Source organism: Saimiri boliviensis, chromosome 10 (genome assembly GCF_048565385.1).
Source record: "Saimiri boliviensis isolate mSaiBol1 chromosome 10, mSaiBol1.pri, whole genome shotgun sequence".
NCBI lineage: Eukaryota > Metazoa > Chordata > Mammalia > Primates > Cebidae > Saimiri > Saimiri boliviensis.
This window is the reverse complement of record NC_133458.1, coordinates 9,981,165-10,005,762: the sequence shown is the minus strand read 5'-3', so window position 1 is coordinate 10,005,762 and position 24,598 is coordinate 9,981,165. Positions and strand designations below refer to the sequence as shown.

Below are 24,598 nucleotides of genomic sequence, written 5' to 3'. Positions count from 1 at the left end.
TTTTGTTTTATCAGTCCTTAGAAAAAGATTTACGAGTTAAAAAGCACCAGAGGCCAGGTACAGTGGCTCACATCTATAATCCCAGCACTTTGGGAGGCTGATTGGGTAGGACTCCTTGAAGCCAGGAGTTTGAGACCAGCCTGAGCAACATCATAAGACCCTGTCTCTAAAAAAAAAAAAAAAAAAAAAATTTAAGCAAGGCATAGTGGTGTGCGCCTGTAGTCCCAGGTACTTAGGAGGCTAAGGTAAGAGGATCACTTGAGCCCTTGGGTTTGAGAATACAGTGAGGCCTGTGATCGCATCACTGCACTCTGGCCTGGGTGACAGTGAGACCGTCCCTAAAAATAATTAAAATTCAAAATGTGGCAGCGACAGAAGGAAAAATGATTCTGCTTCTCCCAGCATTCCACCTCTGCAAATTGAGTTAGTGCGATTCATAGGTCAGAACTGTGTAAATTATACCTGCATATTTTAGTCCTGCATATTTCTTCATAAGCAAGAAAAGCATCTAATAAATATGATGAAATGTCATTCATGTCTTTATTTAAGGGATGAATAAAATGTCATAGTACATAATCATATACATCAATTATGGATACAGATTTAATTCTGGCTGTGCCTCTTTGGAAAGGCAGCTAGCTGATTGGCAAGACATTACTGATCGAAAACTGCAGTCTATTAGAGCAGGAGCTGACAGGGAACCTGGAGGCCAGCATTTCCACACCCTGCCTGATGTTTACCATCTGACCATGTTTGAACTAAGGAATGAGGCTTATTTGGTTTGTTGTTTTTTTAGATGAACACTTTTGGCTTTTTGTTGTTGTTATGGTTACTTCCCATTGATTTATTCCCCTCACCATTTAGACTCCCATTCATTCAACTATGGCCAAACGGGACTAGAATGAAAAAACTGAATAATGCAAATTATTGCATACTACCTGATAAATGCAAATTCTACTGCTCTTTCTCCAAGAGGCCCAGATGCTCACACTGAGAGACACCGGGAGCTTCAGGTGCTGGCCCAGCAACCCCTGGCCATGTTTTCAAGTGTACATCAGGTGACTACTCACCTATTGTACTTCTGTCTGATTTTCTAAGGAGCATTTAAAACTTCAGACAGCAATTTCAAACCCACTTTCCACTTACTCCACAAGATACATAGAATCACTGTTCCATGCATGAGGCCTCTGGAGGGTTTACATAGCAGTGAGTGTTCAGTGTTAAGTCTTGCCTTCCATCATAGGAGAGAAATGTATCAATTCCTTTGGGTGTCAGTTTTAAAGCAATACAACAATGTTTTGAAAGACAAGTCCTTTTTTTTTTTCTTTTTGAGACAGAGTCTTGCTCTGTCTCCCAGGCTGGAGTGCAGTGGTGTGATCTCGGCTCACTGCAACCTCCACCTACCAGGTTCAGGCGATTCTCCTACCTCAGCCTCCCAAGTGACTGGGACGACAGGCACATGCCACCATGTCCAGTTAAGTTTTTGTATATTTAGTAGAGATGGAGTTTCACCGTGTTAGTTAGGATGGTCTCAGTTTCCTGACCTTGCAATCTACCAGCCTTGGCCTTCCAAAGTGCTGGGATTACAGACATGAATCACCATGCCCAGTGACAAGTCCTTTTGTTTGAGATGGAGTTTCGCTCTTGTTGCCCAGGCTGGAGTGCAATGGCGCAATCTCAGTTCACCACAACCTCCACCTCCTGGGTCCAAGCAATTCTCCTGTCTCAGCCTCCCGAGTAGCTGGGACTACAGGCGTGCGCCACCATGCCCAGCTAATTTTTGTATTTTTTTTTTTTTTAGTAGAGACAGGATTTCACCATGTTGACCAGGATCGTCTCGATCTCTTGACCTCATGATCTACCCCCTCGGGCTCCCAAAGTGCTGGGATTATAGGCATGAGCCACCTAACCCGGCCGACAGGTCCATTTTTAATGAGATAGATAGATTTCCAGGTAATAGTACTGCTGGAAATAACATATAACGATCTACTGGTTCTGAATACGCTGGTGAACACCTGAGTACGCTGAATACCTCCCCCTCCTCTTTCCAAGCTATGTTCTGCACCTGTTTACTCCATGAAGCTGAAAACAAACTTCAACTACAGCTAACTATGACTGTTCTAATTTCCACAGTGCTTGGTCCTGTCCCACCCAACCAAACTACGAATGACAGATTGTTGAGGAAAGGGCTTCAGTTATAGACAGTCCCTGACTTGGGATGGTTTCTCTTACAAGTTTTCAACTTTACCAGTGTTCAAAAGTGATATGCATTCAGTAGAAACCATACTTTCAGTACCCATACCACCATTCTGTTTTTCACTTTCAACACTTTATTATAAAATAGGTGTTGTGTTGGATGATTTTGCTGAACTGTAGACTAATGTAAGTGTTCTGAGTACATTTAAGGTAAGCTGGGCTATGCTATGATCAGTAGGTTACATGTATTTAACCCATTTTTGATTTACAATATTTCTACCTTATGATGGGTTTATGGGGACGTAACCCCATTATAAGTTGAAAAGCATCTGTATATTCATTCCTACAGTCACCGGTGATTACTTTGTTCAAGGAATTATTTTAGACATTTTAGGGAAGAGACATTCAGGCCCAGCTGTCAAGAAAACTTTAAATCCAGGAAAGTCACAACTTCTGGCCTCTGGCCCATCGGAAGAGAGAAAGACCACACCTGGTCCAGTTAGGTAGAGCCGGGAGCAGAATCCAGGAGGAAGCCGCACCGAGCCGGGGTCTCTGGTGTTCTAGAGTGACGGATAGCGACTGACACCAGGTGTGAGGGGAGAGGATGGATTATACCTGAATGGAACAGAGGCTCTTAAGGCAGAACATCCAGGGTCTAAGAGAGGCATCAAGCTCCTCTCCAACAATGTTCCCCAAACAAGAGTCATTTGAGGACCAAGGTTACAATTTTTGCCATTTCCGATGACATTTTTGCCATTCTAGTAACCTCCTTTACTGTTACTTTTCTTTAAATGGACTCACGATTTTTACATAAATAAACTTATGTTAAACGGTTTATGTTAAAGAGAAATTTTGCAGTACTACCATGAAATGAAATGCCAGTATTGCTTGCTGTCATGACATGGTGGTGCTAAAAAATGCAATATAAAAATATAATGAAATTCGGCACTATTGCCCACCCAAGCATCCAGGTCTGAGGTCTGATCCCTTTTTGTTAAAAACGGAAAAGAGCAGGTATTGGCAACGTGATAAAGATAGTCCAGCCCCGCACTGAGCCAGCCTGAGACTAAGGAACCGAAAGGGAACTGGGGAAGGAATAACTTCCTCGCCCTCTGATTGGATGTTATTTAGCTCGCAGTCTGATTTACCTAAAGACCCCCGTGCCACCAGTGTGACATACTTCACCCCAGAACAGAGGGAAGGAAAGAACAGTGCACAGTGCTTTGGGGCAGGCTGTACTGTGGTCCTTGCAGAGCGAAGGTGTGCTGCGTTAGGGCTGGGACCAGGTTTGGCTATCTGTGTTGACCCTGCAGATTCTACGAAAGTTGATTTCCATAATCCCTAGCACAGTGGGGAGCACACAGTAGATACTTAGTCAAGAGTCTTAAATTAAGTCTCATTGATGCCCTAGACTCTTTTTCCTGTTTCATAACAAGTAGAAAGTGAAGTTGACAGTGATTCTTTGTATCTCATAATATCATATCCCCCTCCTAAAAAAGGAATATGGATAGAAAACTAAAAAGTATAAAACCTAACAAAAATCATCTGGTGAATAGATCCCGTGGGATACACAAGAAGAAGATATAGGTACATTTAAATAATCCCAAAGGAAAATAAGAAATATCTTGCCGGGGACAGTGGGTGGCTCACGCCTGTAATCCCAGCACTTTGGGAGGCTGAGGTAGGCAGATCATGAGGTCAGGAGATCAAGACCATCCTGGCCAACATGGTGAAACCCCATCTCTACTAAAAATACGAAAAAAAAAAAAATATTAGCTGGGCATGGTGGCCCATGTGTGTAGTCCCAGCTGCTCGGGAGGCTGAGGCAGGAGACTTGCTTGAACCCAGGAGGCAGAGATTGCAGTGAGCCGAGATCAGGTGGTGGAACATGAGTGTGGTTCCAGCTACTTAGGAGGCTGAGGTGGGAGGATTGTTTGAGCCCAGAAGGTCGAGAATGAGCCGAGATTGTGCCTTGCACTCCAGCCTGGATGACAGAGCTAGACCCTGTCTCATGAATGAACGAATGAATGAATGAATGAATGAATGAACGCCTATCCAAATAAATGAATGCTTGTCCAATCGCTGAGAAGGAGCTGGAGTTTGTATACAAAGCTCCAAGCACATCTCTGTCCTCCATGGAGCTGGCTTTATTCTCCCTGTGTTTCCCGCTCAGGTACCTTTTTTTCTTTCATTTCTCACAACATTCTCGCCTGTCACTTGGTGTTCAGCAACTGAACAAGGAGCGGGAGAGCACGCTAATGCATCGCAAATGGAGTTGCTGCATTTCCTTAAAAGTACTATCGTGAGCGTTTCATGTTAAGGTGTTACTCGGAATTGTGTCAGTGTTTTAAGTGGGCTATTTTCTGGAACACATATCGTTATGAATAGAAGATGTTAAAGTACTGATTGCCACTTGAGAATGTAACTTTAAAAGTGATTGTACTGCATTTCTCAAATTTGCATTTTTAAAGCAAGTTTCTCTCACAAATAACACCTTACCCAAGACACCTCCAGGCAGAACGTTGTTTCTTACAGTAAATGGCATTTTAATATTTGATTTCAACAATTATAGAATAACATAATTTACTTGTAATAAACTCAAAAAAAGATAGCTATACTATGATTTGTACATGTTCTTAAGAAATATGGAATCTTCTTCCAGACAAGCATTTCTGTAACTTTCTGGTGCTTTAAATGATGCTAAGGAAGATCTGACATCAGTTTACCACATTTTTGAAAATCAAATGATTGGCTCAGCCTCTAATGAAACGCAGTCTTAAAGCAGTTTTAACAACCATTTACATTTTTATTCTAAAAACCTCACTCTGCCATTTCTATGGGGTCCCTGACTAGAAATATCAAAAGTCTATATGAACATAAAAAACAACATAATACAGTCTGTTTTTTGACGAAATTGAGATTACTACAAAATATTTGAGTTCTGTTTTTTATATGAAACATAAATATGTATTCACTGGCAAAGCCTTCTCTAAGCCTCGGTTTCCTCATCTGTCAGTTGGGGGGCAATCCTATTTCGCTCAGAGGGTTGCCAGGAGACTTAGTAGAATACTGAATAATAAATACTAAGCACAGTGCCTCCCAACATGTACTGTTCTTGGTCTGTGCTCTAATATCGAAGCAGGATATTAGAGCAGTGACCCGCAACAGGGGTGCCTCACTTACCCAGCTTGCAGCTTTCGACTCTGTTGGAAACAGGTTTATAACGTCTGGAAGAATCCACACCGAGACAGTGGATCACTCAGCAAGGCTAGTTTACTTCCTACAGGAAGGGTGCAACTTGCCAGCACTCTTGCCACGAGATCACACTTGAACAAAAGAGCCAGGGACATTTATAACTTTTATAACCTGACACAGTCACCATATTGCTGTGTCCAGTTTCCATTGGCCAGAACAGGACCTCACATTCTATGCTTGACCCAATTGGCTAAAAACTTGGAAATTTCCTGAACAGGTAAGGGGAAAGAAGATGAGGAAGAAGAGGAAGCTAGTCAGGAGAAGGTCAGGAGGGTTTCCAAATGAGGAATGGCATGCACCAGGGTTTGGAGCTTGCCCCGTTCTGGTCAGACATGCCGGAGCGAGTCAAGGTAGCTGATTTAAGTAGCTGCTTTAGAGAATATATATACATGGGTATATGTTTATGCTAATAGCGGAAAATGTCCATAGAGCAAGACATTGTAGTCTAAGATATAAACTGTGAGCCAAGACAGGTGGATCATGAGGCCAAGAGATTGAGACCATCCTGGCCAACATGGTGAGACCCCATCTCTACTTAAAAAAAATACGAAAATTACCTGGGCATGGTGGTGCATGCCTATAGTCTTAGCTACTCAGGAGGCTGAGGCAGGAGAATCACTTGAACCCGAGAGGCAGAGGTTGCAGTGAGCCAAGATCGTGCCACTGCACTCCAGCCTGGTGACAGAGCAAAACTCTGTCTCAAAAAAATAAAGAAAGATATAAACTTTGAAGAACTTTCCCATCTCTCACAAACTCCTCATGGGAGGAAGTATGGTAGCAACTAATGCAGGAACTGGAGTGCATGAACACTGGAACCAACCAGCTCCTTCAGCGCTGGCAGGAGCAAACTCCACTCACTTGGACCCACTGTGCTCCACCCCTTGCAGGGGGAAGCACGCAGGTGAGTGGGTGCAGGAGCCAGGGTGAGCACTTTCGGGTGCCAGCAGGAGTGAACTCTGTGCAGGCCCCGTGGCAGCATCTAGGGGTGGTGCCTGCAATCCCTGAAACTCCAGAGGGAGTGTTCCAGTGCTCTTTTAGCTCTGCTTTCCATGGATGGCCCAAGTGTTAACAGCTCAGTGGTCCCTCTGCCTTTTCAAGTGATAGAGGCAGGATTAGAACTAGAGTTTGAGGATGAAAAGAAAGAGATCGCCAGGCTCAGTTTGTAATGGGGCTTGTTACTGTGGGAAATAGGATAGGACTTAACAAAGAGTGATTAATAAAAAAGCAAAAAGGATTTATTCTTTAACAAGAAAGGAAACTTTGAAGGGGAACTTTTTTACTTCCCACAGTAACAAGCCCCATTACAAACTCAGCCTGGCGATCTCTTTCCTTTCATCCTCAAACTCTAGTTCTAATCCTGCCTCTAGCAGAGCACATTCCAGGGCCCCATGCAGACATGCTGCCTGCTTTACCACAGGCTGTGATAATTTCACCAAATGCATTAGTCGTTTCTTGGCTCAGAAAGTTGGAGTGGTTAAAAGGCTCTGAGGTCAGTCCACCTAGCCCACTAGCCAAGGGCTCTTAAGCATTTAAGATCTCTTTCAATATTTGTTTCTGTTAGATAAGTTTCTAAAACTTGGGACAGAGGGCCAAAAGACATTGATTTCACTGATATAACAATATGTGGGTACGTTGCAGGTTGGTACCATGGAAATGCCTCTACCCAGACTCACGTCTGAGCTGAGTTGGTTTCAGATGTTGAGTCTGCAGGTGGCAGGGAGATGGATTGATGTCTAAAAGACATCAATGCATGTGTATGTTTGTGATTATTTGGGAAAGTTTGCTGACTTCCAAAACCTCCACCAGACATTAGCAGGGATTCCATAAATCTCAATTCCAAGGGGATTGGATTTTGAAGAAAGGAGATGTTCACCTACAGGCTACCAGAATTCTTGTTCTTTTCCTTTTCCCTTTTTAAAGGAGTACTGAAGAAGAAAGTAAGAAAGAGATAGAAAACAGAACCCCAGGGCTGCTTGGTTCAATTTGTTGAGAGGATCAGGGAAGCATCAGAAAAGATAAGGAGAAAAATCAGAACCAAGTCAGTGTTGTGAGTTTCAGCAGCATCTGACGTAGCCAGAAGGTACTTAGAAATGTATTTTGTTTTATCACAAGTTTACCTTACCATATTCCCTGGTAACACAAGGTTTCTTTAAAGTGACGTCTGTAGCCCTAAGTCTTACTGACTCATTAATATTTCATCTAAAACAATGTAGCATCTTAAACTGAAACCTAAAGGTAAGATTAGGACACAAGCATTCAGACAGGTTTGTTGTACAGCTGGACTATGGTGAGTCGGTTAACATTTTCATTTCTTTCTTTTAGAAACAGGGAAAATTGACCAAGAGATTCACAAATACAACACCCCAGGATTCACTGGTTGCCTCTCCAGAGTCCAGTTCAACCAGATCGCCCCTCTCAAGGCTGCCTTGAGGCAGACGAACGCCTCAGCTCACGTCCACATCCAGGGCGAGCTGGTAGAGTCCAACTGCGGGGCCTCACCGCTGACCCTCTCCCCAATGTCGTCCGCCACCGACCCCTGGCACCTGGATCACCTGGATTCAGGTAAGGTCTCCAGCAATCTCAGGCAGATTGCTTCATTTCTTTAAATCTCAGTCTCTTGGGTCCATGGAATGGATTTAATATCAGCACCTCACTGGTAGTGTCAGTGGAGAATTAAGAAAGGGCAAAGGAACGTGTGAGAAGGGAGTTCTCAGGGCAGCACTTCGCACGTCTGAAATCCTTCAGGCCAAAAATAAGTAAGTTGAAGGTAAAGAATGTAGGAACTATTAACTCTGCAATGAGTGAAATTATGAGTTGCCTAAACTGATGTCTGTGCCATGACTGTGGGGTGATTTTATCAGTTCGCTTTCTCACTTTTGCCTCATGACTGTCGATGACTTGCGGCCACATAGTCTGTGTTTTAAGAAAAGATTTACCTAAAGCAATATAGAGATCCATGATTTATATGAATGATACTGTAGGCTTCCAGATCTTTGAGAGGTACATTTAAGCTTGCAAAACTCAGTGAATTTAGTCCCACTTCTTTGAGTGGTAAGACATGTAATTTGAAAGCACGGGACTCGAAGGATATAGCTGTTGGCTGAAAAATTGAATGAAAAGAGTATATACGTCAGCCTGGGTGGTAGAGAGCCTATTAAGCTGTATCTCAGGAGACTTAGGTTCCTACTCCTAGCTCCACATAAATTGGCCTTGGACAACTCAGGTGACCTCTCTAAGCTTCTGCTGTTTCGCCCATGAGGTAAAGAAGGGGAGGGAAGAGTAGCCCCTAACCAACCTCCGAATCCAACATTCAATGGGTCTCCAGGCAACATGTGATGTCGCTGATGCGAAAAACAGGAAGGTGGTGAGGCAGGAAGCAGCACAGCTGGAAGGTCTGGATTCCAGCACCATCACTGCCTCTCACCAGCAGATCAGCCTTGGGCAGTTTTCATAACCTCATTCCTCAGTTTCCCCACGCCCTAAATGGAGTGAATAAGACCTAACTCATGGAATTCTATTTTAAGTGGTGTGATTAAATGTGATGTGTTGCATCACAAGCATGTAGCAAGTGTTAAAGTTTAGCTACGATGATATTAATCATCATGGTTATTATTATATCGGACACAATTTGCTATAATGCTTGAACGTTGAGTGAACGCTTCGAAATCCTCTCGCCACACAAACTTGTAATTTGTAACAGCTCATTCTCTAAACCTTGTGCATTTGATTGCTTTAATCATGTTCCGACCCTGCCCAAGGTCTGGCTTCGGTGCAGCTATTGTCATCGTGATTCCTTGCCAGGGTTGTGCTGCGAAGCTTTGTGAAGCTTAGAAAGAAGCCCAAATTGCCCTGTTGTCAGAATAGCCAATTTACAGACGAAACAGCCCTCTTTGTTCCTCACACGTGGATTCCTAGAACTTGACACAGGGTGCTGTGTGCTAAGGGCACATATGAAGAATTCCCTTTTATGAATGCTGTTAGGATTATACAGCAAGTCTGGCTTTTCCTCATGGGCTGGCTTGAACAAAGGAAAGTGTTCCTAATGCTGAAAGAAAAGTAAGAGTGAAAATACAAGAGGAGAAAAGACATATCAGGGCCACAGAGGAACAGAGATCTCTCAAATCAATTCCTCCAAATGCCCAAGTAGACAAATGCCATGAATGATCTTTGTAATGCACGAGTCCTTCCACTGTCAAAGGGACCCACTGCCTGAGGCTGTGAGCACCTGTGGTCTAAATCAGGGTGAAGAGACTAGTTTCTAAAACATCTAGATCCTACCTTGGGCCAGTATGAGTTCCTACGTATTATGACTTCATTAGGAACGTGTTTGTTAACATCTGTGACACATGATTGTAGGGACCAAAGAGTTTTAGTTCCTTTATTTTTAAAAAGTCATGCTTTGTGCATGACATTTATGGACTGATGGATGGAATCAGTCTCACTCTGTTGCCCAGGCTAAAGTACAATGGTGCCATCTTGGCTACTGCAGCTTCTACCTCCCAAGTTCAAGATATTCTCCTGTGTCAGCCTCCTGAGTAGCTGGGATTATAGGCACCTGCCATCATGCCCACCTAATTTTTATATTTTTGTAGAGACGGGGTTTCACCATGTTGGCCAGGCTGGTCTTGAAGTCCTGATCTCAGATGATCCACCCACCTCAGCCTCCCAAAGTGCTGGGATTACAGGATTCTCCTTGATTGATTTATGCAAATGTATATAGGGAACGTATCTGTTAGCATTTGATGTTCAAGTCAAAATTCCGTAACTCTGATATCACAGTAGGCCCATGCTATGTAACATGAGATCCATTTGCAGAAAAATTTCCTCTTACACTTGGAGAGCTCTTACCCAGTGTCCAGCAGGTGAAGTATTAATCCAATTGTCATGAAACCAATTATAAGGACAGAAAACAGTTGGCTGGGCGAGGTGGCTCACAACTGTAATCCCAACACTTTGGGAGGCCTAGGTGGACGAATTACCTGAGGTCAGGAGTTTGAGAGCAGCCTGATAAACATGGTGAAACCCCTTCTCTACTTAACATACAAAAATTAGCCAGGTGTGGTGTCACATGCCTATAATCCCAGCTACTCAGGAGGCTGAGGCAGGAGAATCACTTGAACCTGTGTGTTAAAACGCACTCTGAATGAAGAGACCCCCTAAACAGGCTTTGTGTGAGCAACATGGCTGTTTATTCACCTGGGTGCAGGCAGGCTGAGTCCAAAAAGAGAGTCAGTGGAGGGCGGTGGGATGCGAGTCGGTTTTATAGGTTTGGGGTAGGCAGTGGAAAGTTGCAGAAGTTACAGTACAGGGCAGTTTTTGCAAGCTGGAAGGGGATCACAGGGTCTGGTGCCATGAGGTTGACCAAGGTTGATTACAAAGCCAGTTGCCTTATCAGTTGAGGCAGGAATAGGGAACAATAGAAGAATGTCTCAAAGTTAATTAGGCACTGCGGGGGTTGATCATTCTTCCCCTTTTGTGGTCTTCCAGTTACTTCAAACTTTCTAGTTCCAGGAACTCATCTGGAATGTACGTGTGGGTCACAGAGGTTACCATGCTGTCCGTGGCACGGTCAGTCGGCTTAAAAGACCTTACAGTTCTGTCTTTTTATATTAGTGATATAAAGGAAAAGGAAATGAAGAGCGGAGGGCACTGGAATATTAGGAAGGCTCACACAGAGGGGCGATGTTTCTCAGGGCTTCTTTGAGAGGGATTGGGAGTGATGCAGAAACCTAAAAATGGGAAAGAATTTAGGCTGCTGGGCGATCTCGGGGCAAGGGGTGACACTGTGTGGTTGTTAGAAGGAGCATTTGTTGTATTGACTAGTTATCGCTTGTATACAGTTTTTGGAGGAATTGAGAGATTAATCAGAAAACACACGGTCCAAATAAGAGAAGGAGAAAGACAGGTATCAGAGGACTAATGATTGGAAGAAGCCATGACAGACTTGTCCAGCCAGTCCAGCCAGGTCCAGAATAACCATTTATTTGCCTGATTAGTGAGCTTTTCGGCTTTGTCTTTTAATCTATTGATGGCATCATATATGAGGCCAGACTGGTTTACAGAAACACATTCTTCATTTAAGAATAGACAGAGACCTCCTTTCTTAGCAGTCAGTAAAGTAAGACCTCAGCAGTTTTGGAAGACAACTGCAGCTAGGGAATTTACTTGAGCTTGAAGAAGGGATAGTGATTAAGTTAATTCTGCAGTGCTAGCAGAGAAATCATTAGAGAGGCTACGGAAGGTGACAGTTGAAGTGGTAAGGCCTGCTGTGCCTGTGTTGAGTGCAGTAGTAATTCCTAACCCTACAAGTAAGGGGATCAGTGGAATGACCCACTTGTGTCATGTTGGGACCACAAGGGGAACAGGGAAGCTTTTGTCTCCGTTGACAAACCAAATTTGGAGAGTAAGGAAAATTAGGGTACAAGCGCCTGTCCAGTTGGTGGGAAGGCAGATGTAAGGAGGAGAACCACAGACGAAAAAAAGTCCTCGGCTTAGACAGAGCTGGAAGTGTAAACTGAAAAGGTGAGAAAGGGTTCCGAGGGGGCTGGGACTTTGGACCCAAATACCAAGGGAACCAGCAAGGGCTGTGGCTGTTCAAAGCTGTAGCGGAGTTTGGTAGGATAACTGTGTGGAGGGAGAGCTTTTGTTTTCATGGTGTTTGCGAAAGCGTCTGGTATCTGTGAGTAACCATTCACTTTCATTAGCAAAGTTAGGTATAAGCAGGCAGGAAGAGGGGTCTGGAGGAGAATCTGGTGAACAAGGGGAAGGCAGCCAAGGATGGAGGGAGAGACAAGGTAAATGCCTACCTAGGCGAAACCTGAAGTTGATTTGCAGGCTTGTGTAGGAGAAAAATCCGTGGGCCTGGTGTATAAGAAAAGGAGGGGGTCTGAGGAAGCCCTGAGGAGTAGAGTGACAGATGATAGAACATTGAGATGTGATTGTTCTGAGGATAGAATTCCATGAAGGAAAAGAAATAAGGGGTTCTAAAAGACTAGCCAGGGGCTCGTATCCTACATGGAAGCGGTCGTGAAAGGATGAGAGGACAGTGAGCTTGTGAGGCCGGGAGGAGGAACTTCCCGTGGTGTAAGAACCATTTGCCTTGTGTAGGAAGCGACTGATATAGTGAGTTTTCGGAGGAAGAAAAGGTAAGGGAGATAGATGAGGAGGAAAAATACCGGCCTTGTCGGGGAGGTACTGGGGTGTCCCCTGCTGCTTTGGCTGTTTTGTCGCCTAAGGCATTTCCTTGGGCAAGAGAATCTGATGGTTTTTGGTGTCCTCGGCGGTGGATCACTCCAGCCTTGGCTGGGGAGAGAGTGGCCCTAAGGAGGATCTTTATTAAGGGGGCATTGATAATAGAGGATCCCTGTGTGGTTGGAAAACCTCTTTCTGCCCATATGGCAGCATGGTGGTGTAGGATGTGGAAGGCGTATTTGGAGTCAGTGTAGGTATTAACTGTAGTCCTTTGGCAAGAGTAAGAGCACAGGTTAAGGCAGTCAGTTCAGCTTGCTGAGAAGCAGTGGAAGACGGGGACTGTGGCCAGCTCGGTCATCGATGAGTGGGGTACAACAGCAGAGCCAGCTTTGGCCAGTGCCAGCCGACTGGGCTTGGAGGGACTGCCATCAGTAAACCATGTGTGGTCGGGAATGGGGAAATGGGGAGGACACTATATGGATTAGGGAGATGCAGTCATGGGGTTCAGGGTCTGTGTTGGGTATTAAGTGAAAGGCTGGGTTGAAGTCAGGTCCAAGAGCAATGGTTGTGGTGGGGGTTTCAATGAAAGTGCAGAAAGCTGGAGAAGGCGAGGGGCTGAAAGTGTGTGAGGTGTGAAGAGGAAACGAAACCTGGGAGATTGTGACAGCTAGAGAGGGTAAGTGGAGCACAGCCTGTCATTTTAAGGGATTCTAGGAGTATTACAGCTGTGGCAGCCACAGTGCGTAAACATGACGGCCAGCCTAGAACTGTGAGGTTACGTTGTTTGGACAAGAAGGCAACCAGCTGTGGACCTGGCTCTTGTGTCAGAACCCCGACTGTGCGTGCAGCCTTTTGCTTCTGCCACGTGAAGGGAGCAGGGTTGGGAGGAGTTGGGGAGTGCTACTACAGGGGCTGTTTCTAAGGCCTTCTTTAAAGAGCAAAAGGAAGAATGGGGAAGGATTTGGGGTCTATGGGGGGTTAGCTAAGTTTCCTTTTGCCAGTTTATAAAGTGTTCGGTTAGGAGGGCAAAACCTGGTATCCTACAACGCCTAGGAAGGAGAGAAGCTGCTGCTTAGTGGATGGGTTTGGGGTTTGGGAAATTAACTGGATACGGTTGGCAGAGGGAGTGTGCGTATGTTGGCAAAGGATTATGCCAAGATAGGTAACAAATGGGGAAGAAATTTGGGCTTTGGAAAAAAGCACTTTTGAAGTCAAGAACAGAATAGTGAGTTGTAGAAGGGGGTATGGAAGACAGGAGAGTACAGGGGTTTGGTACAACCAGGTGGACGTGAAGTACAATCTGACTGATGTGGCGGAGGTCTTGAACTAGCCTGGAGGATCTGTCTGGTTTTTGGACATGTAGGTTATGGGAAGTGTGAGTCAGTGGGAACTAAAAGGCCATGTTGTAGTGAGTGAGTAATAAAAGGCTTTAGGCCTTTTAAGTCTTGTGCTGGGATGGGGTACTGGTGCTGGGCGGGACGAGGGGGGTTAGGTTTTAAGGGGATGAGGGGTGAGTGACCTGTAGTAAGGGATGGGGAGGTGGTGTCCCGCACTCTAGGGTTAAGGTTGGGGAACATAAGGGGAGCTATTGAGCGAGGAGAGCAACAATGAGATGTGGCTGTAGCCCCGGAGTAGTTAAGGAGGCAGACAATTTTGCTAGGATAGCTTGGCCTCACAGGGGAACTGGACAGGTGAGGATGAGTAGGAACGAATGTGGAAAGGAGTGCTGGCCTGACACCAGACTTGGGGAGTTTTGAGAGGCCTGGAGCCCTTGCCGTCAATTCCCACAACAGTTATGGAGGCCAAGGAGGCAGGTCCTGGAGAAGAAGGCAGCGTGGCGTGTGTGGACTCCATACTGATTAAGAAGGGGATGGACTTACCCTCCACCGTAAGTTTACCCAAAACTCGGTATCCGTGATGGTCCAGGGGACCTCTGAGATGGTTCAGCCACCAAGCCAAGGAGATCTGGGCAGGGTTCGGTCCGGGAGCTTTGGGTTGGAGCTCCAAGAGCTCTGGGAACAGCAACGTGAGTCAGACAGGCTGACTTTCAGTGGGGACCCCACACAGACGGGGCAGGGCTTAGGAGGAATCCGGGCTGCGGGCATTCCTCGGCCCAGCGTCCAGGTTTCCGACACCTGAAACAAGATCTGGGAGGGGCGACTGGATGCTGCAGTCTGGGCACTCTGACGTCTGTGGCTGGGGTTTGTCTTCTGGCAGAGGCAGCCTCTGTAGTTCTGAGATGCGCTGCCGCTGGGCAGCTTCTTCCCTATTACTGAACACCTTGAAGGTGAGGTTGATTAAATCCTGTTGCGGGGTTTGAGGGCCAGATTCTAATTTCTGTAGCTTTTTAAATGTCGGGGGCTGAATGGGTGATAAAATGCATATTAAGCATTCTTCAGGGCTGAGGGTAGAAAGAAAGATGGCATTTAAGTCACTTCAGGTGAGATTATAGGACTGGGTTAAGTATTGGAACTCTTGTATATATTTAGTAGGATCTGACGAAAAGGAGCCTGACCGGTGGCCAGTTTTGGCAAGGTCACATAAAGAGAAAGGAACATGCACCCTAACTACGCCTTTGGCTCCAGCCACCTCTCGAAGGGGGAATTGTTGGGCAGGGACGGAGGACTTAGCTGGACCGGGTATGAGGTGGGGAGGTGACAGGAGGGACATAAGGAAGTGGGTTTGAGAGGAAGAAGAGGGAGGCTGGGCGGGGGCGGGAGGGGGGATGTTAGGGCCTGGATTGGGGTTTGGTTCAGACAGGTGGGGAGGAGAAAGGTCAGAAGGGCTGATGATGGACAAGGAGGTTTCTGGGTCACGGGCAGAAGGGAGAGGAGGACAATTTGGGATGGGTGGCACTGAGAGCAGAGATTAGGGAGGGACTGGAGTATTTAAAAAAATACCTGGACATTGTGCATCGTAGACCATTTGTCCATTTTTTTTGTGGGTCTCACAGAACAGAAAAATTGAAAGTGTCATTTTCTGGCCATTTGGAGCCATTGTCTAATTTGTATTGAGGCCAGGCTGTGTTACAGAAAAAAAGAGACATTTAGGTTTCAGATTGGGTGACCGTTGAAGAGGTTTTAGGTTTTTTAGGATGCAGGCTAGAGGCGAAGACAGAGGAATAGAGGGTGGAATATTTTCCCAGCCAAGGAGATACGTTTTTGGGTTTTTTTTTTTTTTGAGACAGAGTTTTGCTCTTGTTACCCAGGCTGGAGTGCAATGGAGCGATCTCGGCTCACCACAACCTCCGCCTCCTGGTGGCTCAAGCCTGTAATCCCAGCACTTTGGGAGGCCGAGGCGGGTGGATTACGAGGTCAAGAGATTGAGACCATCCTGGTCCACATGGTGAAACCCCATCTCTACTAAAAATACAAAAAATTAGCCGGGCATGGTGGCGCATGCCTGTAATCCCAGCTACTCAGGAGGCTGAGGCAGGAGAATTGCCTGAACCCAGGAGGCAGAGGTTGCGGTGAGCCGAGATTGTGCCATTGCACTCCAGCCTGGGTAACAAGAGCGAAACTCCATCTCGAAAAAAAAAAAAAAAAAGGAAAGTCTCCTGCCTCAGCCTCCTGAGTAGCTGGGATTACAGGCACGTGCCACCATGCCCAGCTAATTTTTTTGTATTTTTAGTCAAGACGGGGTTTCACCATGTTGACCAGGATGGTCTCGATCTCTTGACCTCGTGATCCACCCGCCTCGGCCTCCCAAAGTGCTGGGATTACAGGCTTGAGCCACCACGCCCGGCCTAGGAGATAAGTTTTAAAGAGAGAAGCAGAGTCGAGAGGAGGAGAAGGAGCGAGCAGCTACAGGGTTTTCAGTAGACTGAACCCAGGGCTGTAACGTGGGTGAGTGATCAAGGCAGGCGTCCCCGAGATTGACCAGACACCACGCAAAGACTGTCTTCCCAAGTCCATGACTAATGTTGGAGTTTTTGAGAGGGAGAGCTGTCTCTACACAGATAACGAGTGTCTCCTTTGTCTCTACTAGAAGGAGAAAGATTTAAAGGCAAAGAGGGAGAGACCACTTACCCGATCTGAAGGTGGCAAGAGAGCTGTTTGGCACAATAAGCGTGAGCAGTTGGGCTGGTCTGATGTGTTGAGGTCTCAGGTGGGTCTCTTCTCAGAGGGGGAGTGAGGACAGGGGGCTGGTCTCCCCAACAGAGTACCCCTGTCCTGGGTTTCAGCACCAAATGTTAAAATGTGTTTTCTGAATGAAGAGACCCGCTCCCCCACCCCATCCCCAAAACAGGTCGTGAGTCGCGGCTTGACTAGAGGGCATATTTGGAAGTACATTATCTGGTCCGGTGCCTTGGAAGTTTAGTCCTTAACAAGCAGCACTGGGTCTCCTGGAAGCTTTTTAGAAATGCAGAAGCTCAGGCCCCACCCCACACTGACTAATCAGCATTCAGTTTTATCATGGTTCCTGGTGACTTACCACTGCAATTTAAAAGCTCTAATCTTATGTAGTGCTTCTCAATCTTGGAAGCACTTTAAAATTACCTGGGGAGCTTTTTAAAACCCTGATGTCAAGACTACGCTTCCATCGGAGGTGTCTGAACCAGAGCAACTCCATCTTGAATAGGGCAGGGTAAAATCACACTGAGACATACTGGGCTGCGTTCCTAGGAGGTTAAGACATTTGGTCACAGAATGAAATAGGTGGCTAGCACAAGATTCAGCTCACAGAGACCTTGCAGATAAAACTAGCTGCAGTAAAGATACCAGCTAAAGCCATTATAACCAAGATGAGATTGACTTCTGGTCATCCTCACTGCTGTACTCCCACCAGCACCGTGACAGTTTATAAATGCCATAGCACCTTCAGGAAGTTACCCTATGGAGTCTAATAAGGAGAGGCATGAATGATCCACCCCTTGTTTAGCATAAAATCAGTAAATAACCATAAAAATGGGCAACCAGCAGCCCTTGGGGCTGCTCTGTCTATTGAATAGCTGTTCTTTTTACTTCCCTAATTGGTATGTGTTAGGGCCACAGCGAGGCGAGCCCATAGACCCCCTCCCCATTCTCGTTTCTCCCCTGCTAAGCTGAGCTCATAACAAAAACGGCCTCAAGCCTTGTAAACAGGGCACCTAGGTTCCAGGATGTGGTCCCACCCAGCTTGAACCCAAGATGTTGACCCGATTAAGCAGAAGGTCAGTCCCTGAGAACCAAGATGCGGTTTTTCTTAGAATAACACCCAGCTACCTGCAAATCCCCTATATAACCCCATGGTCTGGAAGCCAGGCTGCTGCCTGGCAGGTTGAAATAAACTTGCTAAACCTGACCTTGGGTCTGCCTCTCCATCCTTTTGGTCAGCCTTATATTTTGGTGCTGAAACCCGGGACAGGAGTACATGCTGGCCACCCTTTCTCTCTCTCTCTGCCGCCACAGCTAGCACCCCCCCACCATCCAAACCCCTTTCCAGACCCAGGAGGGAAACCCCAGACGTCCATTGCCGACTGTGGTTATCTCCATCTAAATCATCACCTCCTAGCTGGTAAGGTAAATAGAGGTTTGCCTCCATCCAGGTTCCTCAACCATCTGGTCTCTGTCCGAAAGTCCCAGTGCTGGGCTGAGGATGCCCTTCCAGCCCCAGGGGCTTCAGTCCTGTCATCTTGGGGATGCCTAATTCGACAGTGACTGTTCCGAATTCACTGTCTCAGGTAGAGGAAACAGGGCAGAGGATGCTCTCTCCTACCTACCTTCTCAGCAGCCTCCTCATCTTCTGGCCTGTCTGTTCCATCTAAAACTACCCCCCTTAAGATGTCTCCTCCGGAATCTGGACACCTTTGGTCTCCAGTCTGAAGTCAGGCCCACGATGATTAATTTTCTACTGAAATGGAACCCGGCCCCAATATAAATGAGATAGTAAATGAGATAATGGTTCTCAGTAGCCTGAGAATGGTACTTTCAATTTCAACATTCTTCAAGACCTTGAAAATTTCTTCCACCACAGTGGTGAATGTTCTGAGGTTCCGTAGGTTCAGGCTTTCTTTACCCTCTGCAACCGCCCCTCCCTCCGTCAGTCCTACTCCACTTTCCAAATCCTCCTCACCTGCTTGAAACCCAACTGAACCCCTCCTACAGTCTCAGCAGACGACACATCCTCTTTTGACTCGGCTGACTTCCCTTCTCCCCACCAGTGCCCAGAGCCTCTGCCTTTGTCCCTGCTCTAGCTCTGCCTTTGTCCCCTCCCCTGTCCAATCCGTTCCCCCACCCCCGCTTCCAACTCCCACGCCGTTCCTTCTCCACCCCATACTTGCTCCCAGACCTGGCATTCCCAGCAGCCAGCTCACTTACTCCGCCTTAGAGAAGTGGCCGGGGTGGAAGGCATTGTCCGCATTCATGTCCCCTTCCATCTATCTGATCTCTCCCAAATAAAAAAGCACCTCGGGTCTTTCTCCTCCAATCCAGACACTTACATCAAAGAATTTAAATATCTTACCCAGTCTAATGAACTTACCTGGCATGATCTCTGTAGTATTCTCTCCTCCTGGAAAAGAAGGAAAGAGTGTGGCTTGCAGCACGGGTACCTGCTGATGACCTTCACTGGCAGGACCCTACTAAACCTGTAGGGGTGGCTGCTGTCCCCCGAGAGGAACCAGCCTGGGAATATCAGCCTGCAGAAAACAGCCGGGCATCTCGTAACCAAATGATTACTTGCCTCAACGCAGGCCTTAACAAAGCTGCCCATAGGCTGTAGATTTTGAAAAGCTCAGAGAAATTTCCCGAAAGGCAAACAAAAATCTTGTCCAGTTTCTTTCCCGCCTTTACAGACACCCTCCAAAAATCCACCCATGTTAATCCTGCCCTCAAGATGGCATCATGGTTCTTAACAGTCGTTTCGTCTCCCAGTCTGCTCCAGACATCCGAAGGCTGAAGATGGCCCTCAAACCCCACAGCCAGACCTCCTTAACCTGGCCTTCAAGGTCGTCAACAACAGGGATGAACAAAGTAAACTAGACAAGGCCCAGAAAGATGGTGCTAAGTACCGGCTTCTAGCAGCAGCCATTCACCAACCTAAACAGCCTGGCTGTGGCACCCAGGGGCACGAAAGACCCGACAGCCGTGCACCTTCGAGGGCATGTTTCAAGCGCGGCAAGGAACGCCATTAGGCACAGGCATGTCCCAATCCACGGGCGCCAAAGGGCCCCTTCCCCATCTGCCAGCAGACAGGCCACTGGAAGTCTGAGTGTCCCCCAACAGACAGACAGAAAAGCCTGTACCTCCAACCCACAACCCCTTCACCGAGAAAAAAGGTGAACAATCGCTTGCACTCCCACAGCTCCTTGGCTTAGCCGCCGAAAACTGACAGTACCCAGGGCCCCGGGGCCCCAGCCCTATCCACCGTCACTGTATCGGGGCCCAGGGCAACTGTTAGTAGCAGGTAAGCCAGTCTCTTTTTTAATTAATCCCAAGGCCACCTACTCAGCTTTGCCTGAATTTTCAGGACCAACTCATCCCTCGCAGGTCTCAGGTGTGGAGGTTGATGGATTTGTCTCGTACCCACGTGCCACCAGGCTCCTCACTTGTTCGCTGTCTAATACTGTTCTCTCACACTCTTTCCTTATCATGCCTCACCGTCCTACTCCCACGCTAGGCAAACCCCCAGCTCTAATCGTCCCCCTATTTACCAGCTCCTCCAAGCTGCACACCTCCCGGCTAAGGCAGGAGTGACACGCTGCCGAGGACGCCGAACAGGATCAGATGAAATCTCAAAAGCCAACAGAAACGCCGACGAGACAGCCAAAAAAGAGCCTGCCCCTCTCCTCCTCACCCTACAATCCAACCCCAGTATCCCCCCACCAAAAAAAAGCTTCATTGTTACAACAAGGCGCCTCCTTCCAAGGAAACTGGATAGTCAAAAATCAAAGTCATCCTCCCTCAAAGACAAACCAAAGAAATTCTAACGTCTCTTCACCAATCCTTCCATATCGGCGCACGCCCCCTGTACCTTCTCCTTCGCCCTTACATCTATTCATCCCACCTATTTACCTCACTAAAAAACATAACCTCAAGCTGTCACGTATGCTCTGTCACTTCCTCTCAAGGGGCTTCCGCTGTCCTATCCCCACACATCAGCTAAGAGGGACAGCCTCTACTCATAACAAATATTAAAAGTCCTCTCCTCTCCCCTATTCCCACACAGAAAAATAAAAGACAAAAATCTCAAAAAGAGTTGAACGATCCCTAGGACTCCATCAGCCACCTCCCCATACCTGCTTCCCCTTGCCTCTCCGGCCTACTCCGTTATCCCAGTTTCTCAGATCTAGGACCATATTCCCATTCGCTTCTCACACACCGTCCAAAGTAGACAGAGCCCTCACCCTCACTAAAAACCATCCCGCTGCCCTTGCCAACAGGGCTACCCAACTTCTCTCCACATATACTGCCAATTACAACCATGCAAAACCCTCACCCTGCCATCCAAAGTCCCATAACCCTCCACACCCCAAAACTTGGCCAAGCCCTCTTATGTGTCACCTCTTCCAATGGACACACACACACGGGCAGCATCCCTCCCTCTGCCTGCGGCTCAGCTCAAACCATCTCTCATCCCTCTTCCCATCCCTCACTCCAAGTGAATTATTCAGTTTCCCCTGAAGCTAACCGCCTCTTTACCCAGACCCTGCACATTACCCGCTCTTCTGCCTCTCAAACATGGAAACCCTTTCCCAGACAGGAGTTCTCAAAGGGGTCTCCCTCTCCTCCTCTGGGTCGCTGAAGCTGGACCAAGTCCCTCCACACACAAGGAACCTACACACTCCAACACCTATTCTCAACCCACTTGTCTGTTTACATAAACACCGCAGGCATCTTCTTCCTCGGCAGGAGGCAGAAGTAGGTTGTGGATCCACAAACTGGACAGATATTTGCACCCTGGTCTACCTTACCCCCAACATTAACCTTGTCCCTCCAGACCAAGAACTCCCTGTCCCTGCTACACTACACACCCATCCAGAAAGAACACAGTTCATTCCCTTATTAGTAGCCCTTGGAGTCACGACTAGCGTCAGGTTAAAAGCAGGAAGCCTAAAAACCTCATTATCATATTTCCAATCGCTCTCCCAAAACTTCCAATCATCAGTTAAAAAAAAAAAAAATTAGCACATGCTATCACTCACCCCCAAAACCAACTGAACTCTTTATCAGCAGTCACCCTACAAAAACCAGAGGCTGAGAGCTCCTCACTGCTGGGGAAAAAAAAAAAAGTCTCTGCCTCTTTTTAAATAAACAATGCTTTTTCTACCTCAATAAATCTAGGTTAGGACAAAATACTATCAAAAGGCTCAAAGACCAAACCCCAAAAATGAAGAAAACACAATTCTTCTGCCTGGCCCTCCTGGCCCAGTTGGTGTCTCAGCTCCTGGGCCCCTTGGCTGCTTCCCCTCCTCGGCCCTGCTGTAACTCTCCTCCTCCTCTTGGCCCTTGGCCCATGCCTTTTATGCCTTTTCACCCAGTTTTTGCGTAATTAATTACAAGGTTCTACCCATGGCACAATACAGGACAACCAACTTGCAACCCAGCCTCGCCCCAACCAGCATCCCTACTCAGCATGATATGAAGCAGCTAGAAACAAACAGCCCCTTTTCCCTTTCTTTTATGTATATAACAAAAGACCGGAATGTTAGGGATACAGCAAGGCGAGCCCATAGACCCCCTCCCCGTTCTCGTTCTCCCCTGCTAAGCCTCAAGCCTTGTAAACAGGGCAGCTAGGTTCCAGGATGTGGTCACACCCAGCTCGAACCCACGACGTTGACCCAATTAAGCAGCATGTCAGTCCCTGAGAACCAAGATGCAGTTTTCCTTAGAATAACACCCAGCTACCTGCAAACCCCCTATATAACCCTCATAGTCTGTAAGCCAAGCTGCTGCCTTCACTGCCTGTGGTAAGGTGGCCAGCCTAGCAGGTTGAAATAAACTTGCTAAACCTGACCTGGGTCTGCCTCTCCACCCTTTCGGTCAGCCTTACAATATGATTTGACTGTGTCCTCACCCAAATCTCATCTTGAATTCCCACGTGTTGTGGGAGGGACCCGACGGAAGGTAATTGAATCATGGGGGCAGGTCTTTCCTGTGCTATTCTCATGACAGTGAGTAAGTCTCATGAGATCCGATGGTTTAGTAAGTGGGGGAGTTTCCCTGCATAAGCTCTCTCTTTGCCTGTGGCCATCCATGTAAGATGTGATTTACTCCTCTTTGCCTTCTGCCATGATTGTGAGGCCTCCCCAGCCTTGTGGAACTGTGAGTCCATTAAACCTCTTTCCTGTATAAACTGTCTTGGATATGTCTTTATTAGCAATGTGAAAACAGACTAATACACTAATAAACTTGCTTTCACTTTGCTCTGTAGATTCACCCTAAATTCCTTCTTGTGTGAGATCCAGGAACCCTCTCTTGGAGTCTGGATCAGGAACCCTTTCTAGTAACACTTCCATTGCACCATTGCTACAGTTCTTACCAGAGAAGTTTCTTTGAACATGCGGAGCCCTGGAAACCACGAGGAGGAGGTTCAGCATTCACTCCTGAGCATGAAGCTGGCTCTTGGTGGTGCCTCTCTGCAGCTTGCCTTTTACCACTGACCATCACTCTTCTCTTCCTATGGGAGAGTGAAAGGGAAAGGATGCCATCTGAAGGGTCTTCATGATTATTTTTTAAAAAGAACAATCCCAATATCTAGTCCTAAACCCCAGATAGACCAAATCGGACCCTCGGGAGTGGGGGAACACAGGTGTGTATGATGTAAACCCTCCTCCCCAGGTGTGTCATGTATTCTATAGGAAGAATAGAATTCTATAGAGTTTCTAGAAGAACAAATGAGGCATAAAGAGTTTGTGTTAGTGCTTGTCAGATAAAGGAAGCACCAAGAAGGCTTCTTTCTGCACCTGTTGAATCCCCAGTGGCTTCATTTTAAAATAATTTCCATACCAACTCGGTTCCACATGGTTGGGGAGGCCTCACAATCATGGCGGACAGCAAAGACAGAGCTTGTGCAGGGAAACTCCCCCTTATAAAACCATCAGATCTCATTAGACTTATTCACTATCGAGAACAGCATGGAAAGACCTGTCCCCATGATTCAATTACCTCCCACCGGGTCCCTCCCACCACACAGGGGAATTCAAGATGAGATTTGGGTGGGGACACAGTCAAACCTATCAATTAGGAAAGCAAAGGAATAAAAGAATAGCTAGTGTGTGACCAACATCGAGAATCACTCATCAAATAAAAAAAGGGTCTGTTTGGTCAATGCTTCAAAATAAGGTTACCAAAGAAAAAATTGAATACCCAAACACTGCCCAAAACATGGTTTAGGAAAAACAATGAAGCCTATAGGGTATGAAATCACACAAATAGAAAGGCTGTATCATCCAGCTTGCAAAGACATAGGCCTCTCTGGCCATTTTATAAGGAAGCTCACCCAGATAGAGGAGACGTTTTTACCTAAATTTGCGGACAACTGATCTGCCTGTTTGCAACTGGAAAAGAAGACTTGAAACAAACAAAGGAACAATAAATGTGCGAGGTGGCACAGGACTTGGTGGCTCCAGTGAAAGCACCTCTTTATGGAAGGGGCTGCATTCCAGGAAGGAGCCTCAGTTTGAGGAAGATGTCAAATTATTACTCAGTGTTTTGAATTAGCTGCTAACATACTTTGAAAGAGAGAAAAAGATGCTGCTTTAAAATGATGGGCTGTGCTTTTCTGAAAATACAGCAGATACCTTGCTGTGAAGAGTAAGGAGTCATATGATCTTAGTGTTAAAGGGATCTTCATGATCAACCAGGGCTACTCAATTCATACCTATACCAAGATGTTTGTTTTGCAGGAACTTGGTGTTAGAATGGAAATTAGAAATGAAGACATCTACCCATGGGCCTTGTGATCTTTCTGCTCCCATAACATGGCTTTCTACTGTCTGAGATAGTATCAAATGATAAAAACAGAAAAATAGGTT

At 46.5% G+C, this 24,598-nt stretch overlaps 1 protein-coding gene and 1 non-coding gene across 3 annotated transcripts in view; both read left to right on the top strand.

The window, feature by feature from the left end:
- The window catches only part of CNTNAP2 (contactin associated protein 2), a 2,246,749-nt gene that overhangs the window by 2,190,011 nt on the left and 32,140 nt on the right, over positions 1-24,598 (top strand). For both annotated transcript variants that reach the window (XM_074378960.1, XM_003929829.4), the window contains one exon: positions 7,774-8,013. In XM_074378960.1, the coding sequence (XP_074235061.1) occupies positions 7,774-8,013 (240 nt within the window). The remainder of the gene's footprint in view (positions 1-7,773; positions 8,014-24,598) is intronic.
- Positions 23,065-23,281, top strand: LOC120365541 (small nucleolar RNA U3). The gene has a single exon (XR_005580454.1). It is a non-coding gene; the product is annotated as a small nucleolar RNA U3 (small nucleolar RNA).